Below are 14,318 nucleotides of genomic sequence, written 5' to 3' on the forward strand. Positions count from 1 at the left end.
TGGAGGAGCGAGGGGGGAATGGGGGGTGCGAGGGGAATGGGGGAGCGAGCGGGGGAATGGGGGAGCGAGTGTGGGAATGGGAGCAAGGGGGGAGCGAGAGGGGAATGGGGGAGCGCGAGGGAGAATGGGGGAGCGAGGGGGAATGGGGGAGCGAGAGGGGGAATGGGGGAGTGAGGGTGAAATGGGGGAACAAGAGGGGGAATGGGGGAGCGAGAGGAGGGAATGGTGAGCGAGGGGGTATGGGGGAGTGAGGGGGAATGGGTGAGCGAGGGGGAATGGGGGAGCGAGGGGGAATGGGGGAGCGAGAGGGGGAATGGGGGAGCGAGGGGTGAATGGGGGAGCGAGGGGTGAATGGGGGAGCGAGGGGTGAATGAGGGGAGCGAGGGGTGAATGGGGGGAGCGAGGTGGGAATGGGGAGGGAGAGGGAATGGGGGAGTGAAGGGGGAATGAGGGAGCAAGGGGGAATGGGGGAGCGAGAGGGGGAATGGGAAGCAAGGGGGAATGGGGGAGTGAAGGGGAATGGGGAAGCGAGGGGGGAATGGAGGAGAGAGATGCGGGAATGGGGAGCCAGAGGGGGGAATGGGGGAGCGAGATTGTGAATGGGGGAGCGAGAGGGGGGAATGGGGGAGTGAGATGGGGGAGCGAGAGGAGGAATGGGGGTGCGAGATGGGGGAGCGAGAGGGGGAATGGGGAGCGAGATAGGGGATGGGAGAGCGAGATGGGGATTGGGGGAGCGATATAGGGGTTGGGCAAGCGAGGGGGTAAGGTGCGGGGCAGTGGTAAGGGGCGGGGGAGTGGGGGGTAAGGGGCGGGGGAGTGGGGGGTAAGGGGCGGGGGAGTGGGGGGTAAGGGGCGGGGGAGTGGGGGGTAAGGGGCGGGGGGTAAGGGGCGGGGACCGCCGCTCGGAGGTGGGGGGAGGGCTCACACGCTCCATTGTGGCCGCCGCTGTGCCGCTCTGGCTGAGCCTCTTTCAGCGCCGGACTCGCTGCTCTTCTGAAGAGAGTCGGGGCGGTCCCAGCTCTGGTCACATGGTGACTGCTGAAAGCCGGAGAGCCCGAGGAGAGAGGGAGTGAGCGGGCTGCAAGCGGAGTTGGTGCTGGCAGTCCCGGCACGGGGAGAGTGAGGAGCGGCGGAGGCAGCAGCGCGCTCTCTGGGCTGGATCATGCGGGCCGGGCGGGGGTCCCCGGGGCTGCGGGAGCGGCTCTCAGGCTGAAGACGTGCTGAGCTCGGCGGCAGTCACTCAGTGAAGCTGTCCTCAGTGATCGGGCCGGGATGAGGATCGCGCTGCTGGCCGCCCGGGCTCTGATCGCGCTGCTGGCTTTTTCTCCGGGATCCTCCTCCTCCTCTCCCCCGAGCAAAGACAAAACTTTCCGAACTCTTCTCGCCGTTCCCGCGTCCCCGGAGCTGGGCAGGAGAAGCGCTCCGAGGGCCAGCTCTGACCCCCGGGCTGCCCCGGCCCCAGCGCTTGCCCAGGACGTGTTCTGGAGCGACCGTTTGGATGGCGCTCCCCCCGCCGGATTTTCCGACCTCCACGTCAAGCGCTGGCAGCTGAAAGCCCGCTCCTCCCGCCTGGTGTCCTTGGAGAGAGGCTGCGGGAGGGTGTCCAACAGGCTGGCTCGCTTCTCGGATGGCACCAGAGCCTGCCTCAGGTACGGCATCAACCCAGAACAAGTGCAGGGGGAGACTCTCTCTTTCTACCTCTCCAGGCTCCTGGGCATTCGTAACGTCCCCGCTCTGGCTCTGTCCAGGGTCAACACCAACACCGAGCAGTGGTTGAGGGTCAGGCAGGATATTCAAGGCTCTCAGTGGGCAGATAAGTCCATCGTCAGCCTCACAGAGTGGATCAGCAACCTCACCGATGTGGTGGCCCCGCCACCTCTCCGGACAGAAGGGAGGAGGCTGCACCCCTTGCTGGAAGATCTGGCCAATGTGACAAAGCAGGAGATGCTGGAGCTGGTGCAATGGTCTGACCTCATCCTTTTTGACTACCTGACCGCCAACTTCGACAGACTGGCCAGCAACCTCCTGAGTCTGCAATGGGACTCCAGGGTAATGGAGAGGTCGACCAATAACCTCCACCGGACTGCCAAGGGGGCTCTGGTCTTCATTGACAATGAGGCAGGGTTGGTCCATGGGTACAGGGTGCTGCCCATGTGGGACCGGTACCACGAGGCACTGCTGAATACCCTATGCATCTTCCGGAAGGAAACTGCAAAGAAAATTGCTGAGTTGCACAAGTCCCAAAATGTTGCCAATCAGTTATTTGAACAATACAGGGCCAGTGAACCCCTGGCCTTTCAAATGGGATTCCTATCTGAAGACCATGCTGAGATGTTGCAGAACCGGACTGATCGTTTGTATAAACATATACTGCAGTGTAAAGCAAAATATAGTAAATAAGTTTTAATTGATTTTTTTGGTTTGGATTTTTTCCACAGTTCCCCTTGTCGAGTTAACCCCCTGTGCCCTTGATTGCAAGGGCAGGGTGTACCAGCCACCTGGGTGATATTAACTAACAGACCACCAGGAGGTGCCCTTGAGCAAAATGAGACGAGATGCTTTTGGGGTATTTCTCCTGGCTTGGAGGAGGGGAACCTAAACTCGAATGTTGCTGAAGGCTGTGCATTGAGGGTTGTGGGCTCGCTGGGCCAGGCATGATGGGCCAGACATGATGGGTCAGAGATAACATCAAGCATATCAGCCATTAAGAGATTGCTGTTCAAACAGTGTGACTATAAAATCACAAATTCTTCCTGTAACTTATCTTTTCTGTTTTATAAACCTTATTGTAACATCTTGGGAATGAAATTCATTTTGGACAGTAACATAAAACAGCAGCCGACCTTGTATATTTTAAACATGAGTATACACCATTGGTTTGCTGCACTATAGTGTACTCTAAACAAAACATAAATTGTTTTCTTTTAGTTACTGCAATGCAACTGTCTCCCAGCAATTTCTTCCTGGGCAACTGGAGTGGCAAGTGGTCATCAGGTTGGGCTAGTCTTCAACCTTGTTGCAGGATGATTCATAATGGCAACCAACACAGTTGCAAGAACGATACTGCGTGAGAAATCACACATTTTAAACTTAAGACTAAATATATATTCCATTGCAGACTGTTGGTGTTAGATTCATATAAGTAGGAATATGAGTTCAGCCCCTCAAGCTTGTTTCTCCATTCACAGATTAAGGTTGATCTGTAAATAAAATGTGAATTTAAAATATCTGCCGTCAAAGTCTTGCAACAGCTAGTGTGTAAACAGATATTCTGTGGGTATCATTAGATCACAACCAGAAGAATGCAGACAATTCCTAGTTCGGAGAGTATAGAAATAGCAATAATATTCTACCTCTCTGAATGTTAAGCAGAATCTGGTTTAAACAGAGTAGGCTCTGTCTGTGACAGTGACCAGGGTCCTTTCAAATTGACTAGTTTCTGTTTGGAAATGTGACCAAGAATTACCTAACATAGACCAACCCAAGCTTATTTTTGTAAACAGCATTTGCCTGACACAGGCTAGGTCCAAACTGTGACCTTTTTAGGAAGTTTTTCTCATTAATGACAATATGAATACAAGTGAGTTGGTAACCAGGGATAAAATAATTGAGAAAAGCAATAGAGGGAAAGACTTTTTTCACAGAAATGTTAAAATTTGGAAAGCATAAGAGGGTGGTTGAAGCACATTTCATAGGGACTTGAAGAGGGCCAGTTTTCAAGGTAATGGTGAAAAGGTTGGGGTGTGGAACAAAATTTTATGGCTTTTTCTAAAAAGCCGAAAGGGTTTTTCTATGCTGTATGATGCAGACTTTGTTTTGTTTCTGAGTGTGATTGGGATCTATCCAATACTGTCTGGGGTGAAGTTATGCAACTGGTAAACATTTGACGTGTTTTTACTAAAGATGCAGTCCTGAACTTTGATGGCTTCTTGTGATCTCTGAATTTTGATTAACTACCTTTGAAATTCTCAGAGAAATGAACTGAGCTTGAAGCTAGAGAAATATCCTCAGGTGTAGGATTTATTTAATGCTTGTACAGTAAGAAGTCTTACAACACCAGGTCAAAGTCCAACAGGTTTGTTTCAATGTCACTAGCTTTTGGAGCGCTGCTCCTTCCTCAGGTTTACTTAGGAAGGAGCAGCGCTCCGAAAGCTAGTGACATCGAAACAAACCTGTTGGACTTTAACCTGGTGTTGTAAGATTTCTTACTGTGCTCACCCCAGTCCAACGCCGGCATCTCCACATTAATGCTTGTAGGCAGTGATATTTTACTGTATCGGAATCATCCAAAATGACAAGTAAGTTCTCAAAAGGTTAGCCTTCTGAGTTCAGAAATTGCTGTGTGTGCTGCCTCATGACAAATAGTACCTATTACTTCAGGCTTAAATCATCTACATTTAAAGTGGCTTTTTTATAATGTTGACACTATTTAGGATATTACAATTAAAACTCTTGGTTTAGAATGAACATCTAGGCCAGGTAACTGCTGCCTTGGAGCCTTCAGTAGCTCAATCTGCTGATTTCTCGGTGTAAAAATACAGTTGTCACAATTGGACATGATGTTTACATAGGATTACATGGCATCTACAGCACAGAAATAGGCCATTCAGCCTAATCAGTCTATATTGACATTTTCAGCACATTAAAAGTAGTGAAAAAGTAAAGCATTTTGCCCATCGTTTTGCAGTATTATTTTTGGACAGGGAGGGGCAATTGAATGGCAGTGACCTATCTAGTCACACTCATCTTTGCATAAAATAAGGTGAGGGTAACACCTGACTTTGTAGCCCATGTTTTCTGTGGGGGCGTTTGAGGCAGAGGCAGTTCCAAGGGAAGGGTTATAGGCCGCTTATGTCTATCTCAATTGTACAATGATGCTGCTTCTTTAAGAAGGCGATGAAGCATATATTTCAGAGGGAAAATACAGGACAAGTTGATGTGTATTTAAAATAAACCAGCTATTTTAAATAAACTGGCTATTTCAGCTGGTTAGACACTTGCAGTTGAGGAAGAATGAGGCAGTAAAGTGACATATCTAAATGCAGAATGGACATTTCAAGGGAACAGTGGCCATTAATCTGTTATTTACTATTGTGTATTGATTATCAACCTTAAAGAACTTTTCTTAATCTCTACAAACGGCATCCATTACAAGTCGTTAAATAGAAGTCACTGTCTGTACATTTACTGGGATCACTCAGCCAGCATTTGATTCAGCATTTTCTGTTTTAGAATTGCTGGTCAGAAACTACCTGAGGAGATAATTTGTGTGGCATGCCTCTCTGCTAAGTGGCACCATGAACTTGCAACTCTAAGACACATGGTGTAAAAAAAGACTACAATACCAATTGTATGACAAGCTGGGCGAGTGTGCGGTCAATTCCAGGCCCATTTGACCAGGAGTCACTACACAAGTGAATTAACCAATAATTCTTTGAAAAATACCTGAAATCGTTGGCCTTGGCTGCCCAATAATTAGACACCAGGGTTGTACGGTTAAATGCAATTATTGTTTATTTATAACAAGAACCATAATGAAATATGCAGCAAATACAACTGGTTAACTATTATCTAATTCCCCACTTTAACTACACTATTCCATTATCATCCATATGTTTATCCAATGACCATTTAAATGCCCTTAATGTGGCCGAGTCCACTACTGTTGCAGGCAGGGCATTCCGTGCCCTTACTACTCTCTGAGTAAAGAACCTACCTCTGACATCTGTCTTATATCTATCTTCCCTCAATTTAAAGCTATGTCCCATTATGCTAGACATCACCATCCGAGGAAAAAGGCTCTCACTGTCCACCCTATCTACTCCTCTAATCATCTTGTATGCCTCTATTAAGTCACCTCTTAACCTTCTCTCTAACGAAAACAGCCTCAAGTCCCTCAGCCTTTCCTCATAAGATCTTCCCTCCATACCGGGCAACATCCTGGTAAATCTCCTCTGCATCCTTTCCAATGCTTCCACATCCTAGCTATAATGCGGCGACCAGAATTGCACGCAATACTCCAAATGCGGCAGCACCAGAGTTTTGTACAGCTGCAACATGACCTCATGACTCCGAAACTCAACCCCTCTACCAATAAAAGCTAACACACCGTACGCCTTCTTAACAACCCTATCAACCTGGTTGGCAACTTTCAGAGATCTATGTACATGGACACTGAGATCTCTCTGCTCATCCACACTACCAAGAATTTTACCATTAGCCCAGTACTCTGTATTCCTGTTACTCCTTCCAAAATGAATCACCTCACACTTTTCTGCATTAAACTCCATTTGCCACTTCTCAGCCCAGCTCTGCAGCTTATCTATGTCCCTCTGTAACCTGCATCATCCTTCCGCATTGTCCACAACTCCACCGACTTTAGTGTCATCCGCAAATTTACTCATCCATCCTTCTACGTCCTCCTCCAGGTCATTTATAAAAATAACAAACAGCAGTGGCCCCAAAACAGATCCTTGTGGTACACCACTAGTAACTGAACTCCAGGCTGAACATTTCCCATCCACCACCACCCCTCTGTCTTCTTACAGCCAGCCAATTTCTGATCCAAACCACTAAATCATCCTCAATCCCCAGCCTCTGTATTTTCTGCAATAGCCTACCGTGGGGAACCTTATCAAACGCTTTACTGAAATCCATATACACCACATCAACTGCTTTACCCTCGTCCACCTGTTTGGTCACCTTCTCAAAGAACTCAATAAAGTTTGTGAGGACCGACCTACCCTTCACAAAACCGTGTTGACTATCCCTAATCAAATTATTATTTTCTAGTTGATTATAAATCCCATCTCTTATAATCCTTTCCAAGACTTTGGCCACAACAGAAGTAAGGCTCACTGGTCTATAGTTACCGGGGTTGTCTCTACTCCCCTTCTTGAACAAGGGGACAACATTTGCTATCCTCCAGTCTTCTGGACTTGTGAAGATAGCAGTGACATCGTTCTCCATTCAACTTAAAGCTTGGAATTGGCTTTCTTCAAAATCCATGGGTATAAATGGCCGCAAGGGGTGGTTTAAAATCTACATTGTTTCCACATCTTTGAGTTGTGGTGATGAAACCCACGCAGTCTCGGGGAGTATATGCAAACTCCACACGGACAGTGACTCGAACCTGGGTCCTCAGCACCGTGAGACAGCAGTGCTAACCACTGCACCACCGCGCAGTCCAGCTTTATTCATATTAACAGTACTTTATCACTTTTTCAAAATTAGGTCAGAAAGTTTCTCAGCTGAACCGTACATACCAGGAGTCCACGGTTCAGTTCAATCTGTGCTGAGTGAACTGGACTCTGCCAAGACCTTGATGCACAGCAAAGTTGATCCCTGACCATTTTGTCAGCTATTTTTAAGCTACATGTTCCAAACACACCTTCCCACAACCACAGGAGTATATAAGCAGATTTGACACCAGACTTGTGTTTAAAAATATATAAATTTCAAGTAATGTGTAGGGATTGCCAAATGAATCTTTGCACAGCGCTCCCACGAGGCAAACAGTGCTCCTGGTAAACTGTACTCCATAATGTGGACCCTGTGAGATGGAGTGGGTAAGGGGAGAAGATTTGAGAGGACAAATGAGTTGTGGAAAGTTCTGTCCAGTCTGCTCCTTCTTCATCCCTCCCCAAACATGCTGTCACATGAAAACTGCCCATGCAAGATAAACCTAGCTCTCTCCAAGAATGCATGGCATAAGGAGAACAAAAGTGTTTGCATTTGCCCTCTTCAAAAAGGGAAAGCCTTTATGGAAGGAAGAGAGTGTGAAGCTGGTTAGAAGAATATGTGGGAATGATGACCTTAAAAGCATGTTTGAACATCTGGATGAGATCTGGGAGTTTTTAACATTGGTTGAATACTGACCCTGCCCTCCCAACAAATTCCCACCAATACAGAGCACAAATGGGGAGTAGAAATCTAATGTAATAGCTTAACTTTATCCATACATCCTTCCTGTAATTACACATTGGCAGGAGTGAGGTGGGAGGACTCGATTATAGAGCAGGTGAAAGAATATAGGCAGAGCACAGACTGAGAATCACTTCTATCAAATTGGCAGCACAAAAACAGGCCACATAATCCAACTGATGTGTACCCGTGTTTATGCTTCACATATAATGTATATAAATGTATCATAACATGTGTCTCCTTAATTCAGCTTCCAGAAGCACAACTATCAGCTATTTGTGGTGTACACATGCACACGTATATACAGATGTGACACGATTTTGCAATGTATGTTTTTCTATTGTAATTTATATAACTTCTGCTTGACTAACATTGAGCTTTTTTAGCGACAATCCCTCCCTTGTTGGTATTGTTTTACTGGCATGTCTTAAAAGTGTGAATGGTCACGTTTAAAAAGAAAATCTTTCATATGAATGTCAAAGAGGCTGATGTGTTAGATGTACGCTCAAATTTCTGGTGGATGAATCTGGAATCTCAGCTCATACCCATTTTATCGTGAGGCCTTTTAAAAATAGGTTCATATTCTGATCTGACTGTGCTATGGGTAGGAGTGAGTCAGCAGCCAAGGGGTTTATGTCCAGTGTCCCTAGCCATCCCCATGAGAGTCGATCCATTTCTTTTAATTTATTGGCTGCGTCTATTTAGATATTGAAAGTTTGTATTCTTTCTCTGATAAATTCGCTCCTTGTCCCTCTGGTGCTTTGGAATGGTTAATAATACAGTACATGTTTGCACCATCTCTAACCCTCGTTGATTCACTGTAGAATAGGTGCCGACATACTGCAAGATAGATCGTGTGAAGTGGAAGGTCTCATCAATTCCGTTCCTTGTCATAGCATCCATAACCTTTTGAATGATCACAGGGTTTCTGCCTCCATGACCCTGCCTGCTTGACCAAAAGTCCATTCATTCCAAGTGTTCTTCACTCATTCAATAAGGAAGAAATTGCTACCATCACCAGCTTGAAACTGTGCTCTCTTATCGTAATGGCACAGCTTAACTAAAATTAATATTTTAGAATTGCTTTTATCCATATCATTTTCCATCTTGACAAACATGTGTTTCTCCAGTTCTTAATAATTCAATCCTCCTACACTAGGAATCAGGCTTGCAGCTTTTTTCTGCAGGGTGTTGTTCACTGTTCCGGTACTGTCCTAACATCAGGCCACAGGAATACAGGTTAAAAGTGGTTTGACTGCTCACCCCAGAGTTACTCCAGACTGCAACTGAAAGTGGGCGCTCACTTTGGGAGAATTTCCTGTGGTCCATATGGACCAGGGACATCTTGAACATAATGGAAAATGTTCTTATGTTTGTCATGATGGAAAAATCACTTTCTTTAGACTACCCAATTTTTAAAATCCAATTAAGGGACATTTTAGCATGGCCAATCCACCTAATCTGCACATCTTTGTGGGGGTGAAACCCACACAGACAAGGAGAGAATGTGCAAAGTCCACACGGACAGTGATCCAGGGCCGGGATTCAAACAGTTGGGCTAACCACTGAGCCACCGTGCTGCCCGTGGAAAAATCACTTTCAAGTAGTATATTTATAAGTTTACTAGAAGTAATGCTCAAAACTCACTTTGATGATGACTATTGAAAGTCCTCCTTCAATGGTTGTGGAGCTACCATTTACCTTGTGGAGTCCCCCAAGTCTTTTTGCATGGACTTATTGTTTGGTGGATTTTCCCCCCATTCCCGCGTGTAGCTGAGATATTACAGCTGTTACCGTCCATCCAAACACTGAATATTTAATTAGGAGAACTTTTTCACGTGTTGTCTGTGGCAGATTGTAACCTTTATTTAAACATCAGCTGTAGGAGTTTGATGTCCTAAAGTGAAATTTTGTGGATTATTCACAATTTTACAGTATCCCTACAATGCACCTTACATTTTGTTAATATGTTTTAAATGATATCTGAATTATTGTAATAAGGTATTTGAAGGCTTTATCAGACTAAAATGTGATGTATGAAAATAAAAGGCCAATTTCTTTTGTCTTTTTTGAATTGTTGACAGTATTCTTATTCCTCTTGAGATGTGAGTGTCACTGGGAAGACTGTATTGCCTGTCCCAAATTGCCTTTGAGAAAGTGGTAGTGTGCCACCTTCATGAACTACTGCTGTTCACGTGATGTTGCAATGCCCAGAGGGCCCAAAGGAAAGTAGTTCCAGCATTTTGGCCCACAGACCCTGAGGAAATGCCACATGTACTTCAAAGTAAGGAAGGTGTGTGATTTGGGACGGAAATTTGCAGGTGCTTTTGTTTCCATTATTCTGCTGCCCTAATCCTTCCAGATGATGCAAGTCATGGATTTGTAAGGTGTTGTTGGGAGGTGCTTGTTGATTTGCTGCAATGCACCTTGCAATTGGTGCACACTGCTGCTACAGTGCACTGATGGTGGAGGGGGTGATTGGTGCACACTGCTACTACAGCGCACTGGTGGTGGAGGGAGTGATAGATGCACACTGTTGCTAAAATACACTGGTGGTGAAGGGAAAGATTGGTGTATCCTGCTGCTACAATACACTGGTGGTGGAGGGAGTGATTGCTGCACACTGCTGCTACAATAAACTGGTGGTGGAGGGAGTGATTGGTGCACAACTGCTGCTTCAATACACTGGTGGTGGAGGGAGTCATTGGTGCACACTGCTGCTTCAATACACTGGTGGTGGAGGGAGTGATTGGTGCACACTGCTGCTACAATACACTGGTGATGGAGGGAGTGATTGGTGCACACTGCTGCTTCAATACACTGGTGATGGAGGAAGTGATTGGTGCTCACTGCTGCTTCAATACACTGGTGGTGGAGGAAGTGATTGGTGCACACTGCTGCTTCAATACACTGGTGATGGAGGAAGAGATTGGTGCACACTGCTGCTTCAATACACTGCTGGTGGAGGGAGTGATTGGTGCTCACTGCTGCTTCAACACACTGGTGGTGGAGGGAGTGATTGGTGCTCACTGCTGCTTCAATACACTGGTGGTGGAGGGAGTGAATGATGCACACTGCTGCTTCAATACACTGGTGGTGGAAGGAGTGACTGGTGCACACTGCTGCTTCAATACACTGGTGATGGAGGTAGTGATTGGTGCTCACTGCTGCTTCAACACACTGGTGATGGAGGGAGTGATTGGGGCACACTGCTGCTTCAAGACACTGGTGGTGGAAGGAGTGACTGGTGCACACTGCTGCTTCAATACACTAGTGCTGGAGGGAGTGATTGGTCCACACTGCTGCTTCAACACACTGGTGATGGAGGGAGTGATTGGTGCACACTGCTGCTTCAATACACTAGTGGTGGAGGGAGTGATTGGGGCACACTGCTGCTTCAATACACTGGTGGTGGAGGGAGTGATTGGTGCTCACTGCTGCTTCAATACACTGGTGGTGGAGTGAGTGATTGGTGCACACTGCTGCTTCAATACACTGGTGGTGGAGGGAGTGATTGGTGCTCACGGCTGCTACGGTACACTGGATGTGGGTGTGATTGGTGCACACTGCTGCTACAATACACTGGTGATGGAGGTAGTGATTGGTGCTCACTGCTGCTTCAACACACTGGTGATGGAGGGAGTGATTGGGGCACACTGCTGCTTCAAGACACTGGTGGTGGAAGGAGTGACTGGTGCACACTGCTGCTTCAATACACTAGTGCTGGAGGGAGTGATTGGTCCACACTGCTGCTTCAACACACTGGTGATGGAGGGAGTGATTGGTGCACACTGCTGCTTCAATACACGAGTGGTGGAGGGAGTGATTGGGGCACACTGCTGCTTCAATACACTGGTGGTGGAGGGAGTGATTGGTGCTCACTGCTGCTTCAATACACTGGTGGTGGAGTGAGTGATTGGTGCACACTGCTGCTTCAATACACTGGTGGTGGAGGGAGTGATTGGTGCTCACTGCTGCTTCAATACACTGGTGGTGGAGGCAGTGATTCGTGCACACTGCTGCTTCAATACACTGGTGGTGGAGTGAGTGATTGGTGCACACTGCTGCTTCAATACACTGGTGGTGGAGGGAGTGATTGGTGCTCACTGCTGCTTCAATACACTGGTGGTGGAGGGAGTGATTCGTGCACACTGCTGCTTCAATACACTGGTGGTGGAGGGAGTGATTGGTGCCCACAGCTGCTTCAATACACTGGTGGTGGAGGGAGTGATTCGTGCACACTGCTGCTTTCAATACACTGGTGATGGAGGGAGTGATTGGTGCCCACTGCTGCTACAAAAGGCTTGTGTGGGACTGATTGGTGCTCACTGCTGCTACAGTACACTGGTGGTGGAGTGAGTGATTGGTGCACACTGCTGCTTCAATACACTGGTGGTGGAGGGAGTGATTGGGGCACACTGCTGCTTCAAAACACTGGTGATGGAGGGAGTGATTGGTGCTCACTGCTGCTTCAATACACTGGTGGTGGAGTGAGTGATTGGGGCACACTGCTGCTTCAATACACTAGTGGTGGAGGGAGTGATTGGTGCTCACTGCTGCTTCAACACACTGGTGGTGGAGGGAGTGATTGGGGCACACTGCTGCTTCAATACACTCGTGGTGGAGGGAGTGATTGGTGCTCACTGCTGCTACAATACACTGGTGGTGGAGGGAGTGATTGGTGCACACAGCTGCTTCAATACACTGGTGATGGAGGGAGTGATTGGTGCACACTGCTGCAACAGTGCACTGGTGATGGAGGGAGTGATTGGTGCACACTGCTGCTACAATACACTGGTGATGGAGGGAGTGATTGGTGCCCACAGCTGCTTCAATACACTGGTGATGGAGGGAGTGATTGGTGTGCACAGCTGCTTCAATACACTGGTGATAGAGGGAGTGATTGGTGCCCACAGCTGCTTCAAAACACTGGTGATGAAGGGAGTGATTGGTGCACACTGCTGCTACAATACACTGGTGATGGAGGGAGTGATTGGTGCTCACTGCTGCTTCAATACACTGGTGATAGAGGGAGTGATTGGTGCCCACAGCTGCTTCAAAACACTGGTGATGAAGGGAGTGATTGGTGCACACTGCTGCTTCAATACACTGGTGATAGAGGGAGTGATTGGTGCCCACAGCTGCTTCAAAACACTGGTGATGAAGGGAGTGATTGGTGCACACTGCTGCTACAATACACTGGTGATGAAGGGAGTGATTGGTGCACACTACTGCTACAATACACTGGTGATGGAGGGAGTGATTGGTGCTCACTGCTGCTTCAATACACTGGTGATAGAGGGAGTGATTGGTGCCCACAGCTGCTTCAAAACACTGGTGATGAAGGGAGTGATTGGTGCACAGTGCTGCTACAATACACTGGTGATGGAGGGAGTGATTGGTGCTCACTGCTGCAACGGTGCACTGGTGGTGGAGGAAGTGATTGGTGCGCACTGCTGCAACAGTGCACTGGTGGTGGAGGGAGTGATTGGTGCACACTGCTGCTACAATACACTGGTGGTGGAGGGAGTGATTGGTGCGCACTGCTGCAACAGTGCACTGGTGGTGGAGGGAGTGATTGGGGCACACAGCTGCTTCAATACACTGGTGGTGGAGGGAGTGATTGGTGTGCACTGCTGCAACAGTGCACTGGTGGTGGAGGGAGTGATTGGTGCACACAGCTGCTTCAATACACTGGTGGTGGAGGGAGTGATTGGTGCTCACTGCTGCTACAGTGCACTGGTGGTGGAGGGAGTGATTGGTGCACACTGCTGCGACAGGACACTGGTGGTGGAGGAAGTGATTGGTGCGCACTGCTGCTTCAATACACTGGTGGTGGAGGGAGTGATTGGTGCTCACTGCTGCTTCAATACACTGGTGGTGGAGGGCGTGATGGGTGCACACTGCTGCTACAATACACTGGTGGTGGAGGAAGTGATTGGTGCGCACTGCTGCAACAGTGCACTGGTGGTGGATGGAGTGATTGGTGCACACTGCTGCTTCAATACACTGGTGGTGGAGGGAGTGATTGGTGCTCACTGCTGCTACAATACACTGGTGGTGGATGGCATGAATGGTGCACGCTGCTGCTACAATACACTGGTGGTGGAGGGAGTGACTGGTGCACACAGCTGCTTCAATACACTGGTGGTGGAGGGAGTGATTGGTGAACACTGCTGCAACAGGGCACTGGTGGTGGATGGAGTGATTGGTGCACACTGCTGCTTCAATACACTGGTGGTGGAGGGAGTGATTGGTGCTCACTGCTGCTACAATACACTGGTGGTGGATGGCATGAATGGTGCACGCTGCTGCTACAATACACTGGTGGTGGAGGGAGTGACTGGTGCACACAGCTGCTTCAATACACTGGTGGTGGAGGGAGTGATTGGTGA

At 48.0% G+C, this 14,318-nt stretch overlaps 1 protein-coding gene across 1 annotated transcript; it reads left to right on the plus strand.

Moving 5' to 3' along the window:
• Positions 1-936: 936 nt before the first annotated feature.
• On the plus strand, positions 937-9,992 carry fjx1 (four-jointed box kinase 1). Its single transcript, XM_072518824.1, has 2 exons — positions 937-4,038; positions 4,201-9,992. Exon 1 carries the CDS (start codon positions 1,273-1,275, stop codon positions 2,398-2,400), a length of 1,128 nt encoding a protein of 375 aa, XP_072374925.1. The 5' UTR covers positions 937-1,272; the 3' UTR covers positions 2,401-4,038; positions 4,201-9,992.
• Positions 9,993-14,318: the final 4,326 nt, after the last annotated feature.

Source organism: Scyliorhinus torazame, chromosome 10 (genome assembly GCF_047496885.1).
Source record: "Scyliorhinus torazame isolate Kashiwa2021f chromosome 10, sScyTor2.1, whole genome shotgun sequence".
In the NCBI taxonomy this organism is placed as follows: domain Eukaryota; kingdom Metazoa; phylum Chordata; class Chondrichthyes; order Carcharhiniformes; family Scyliorhinidae; genus Scyliorhinus; species Scyliorhinus torazame.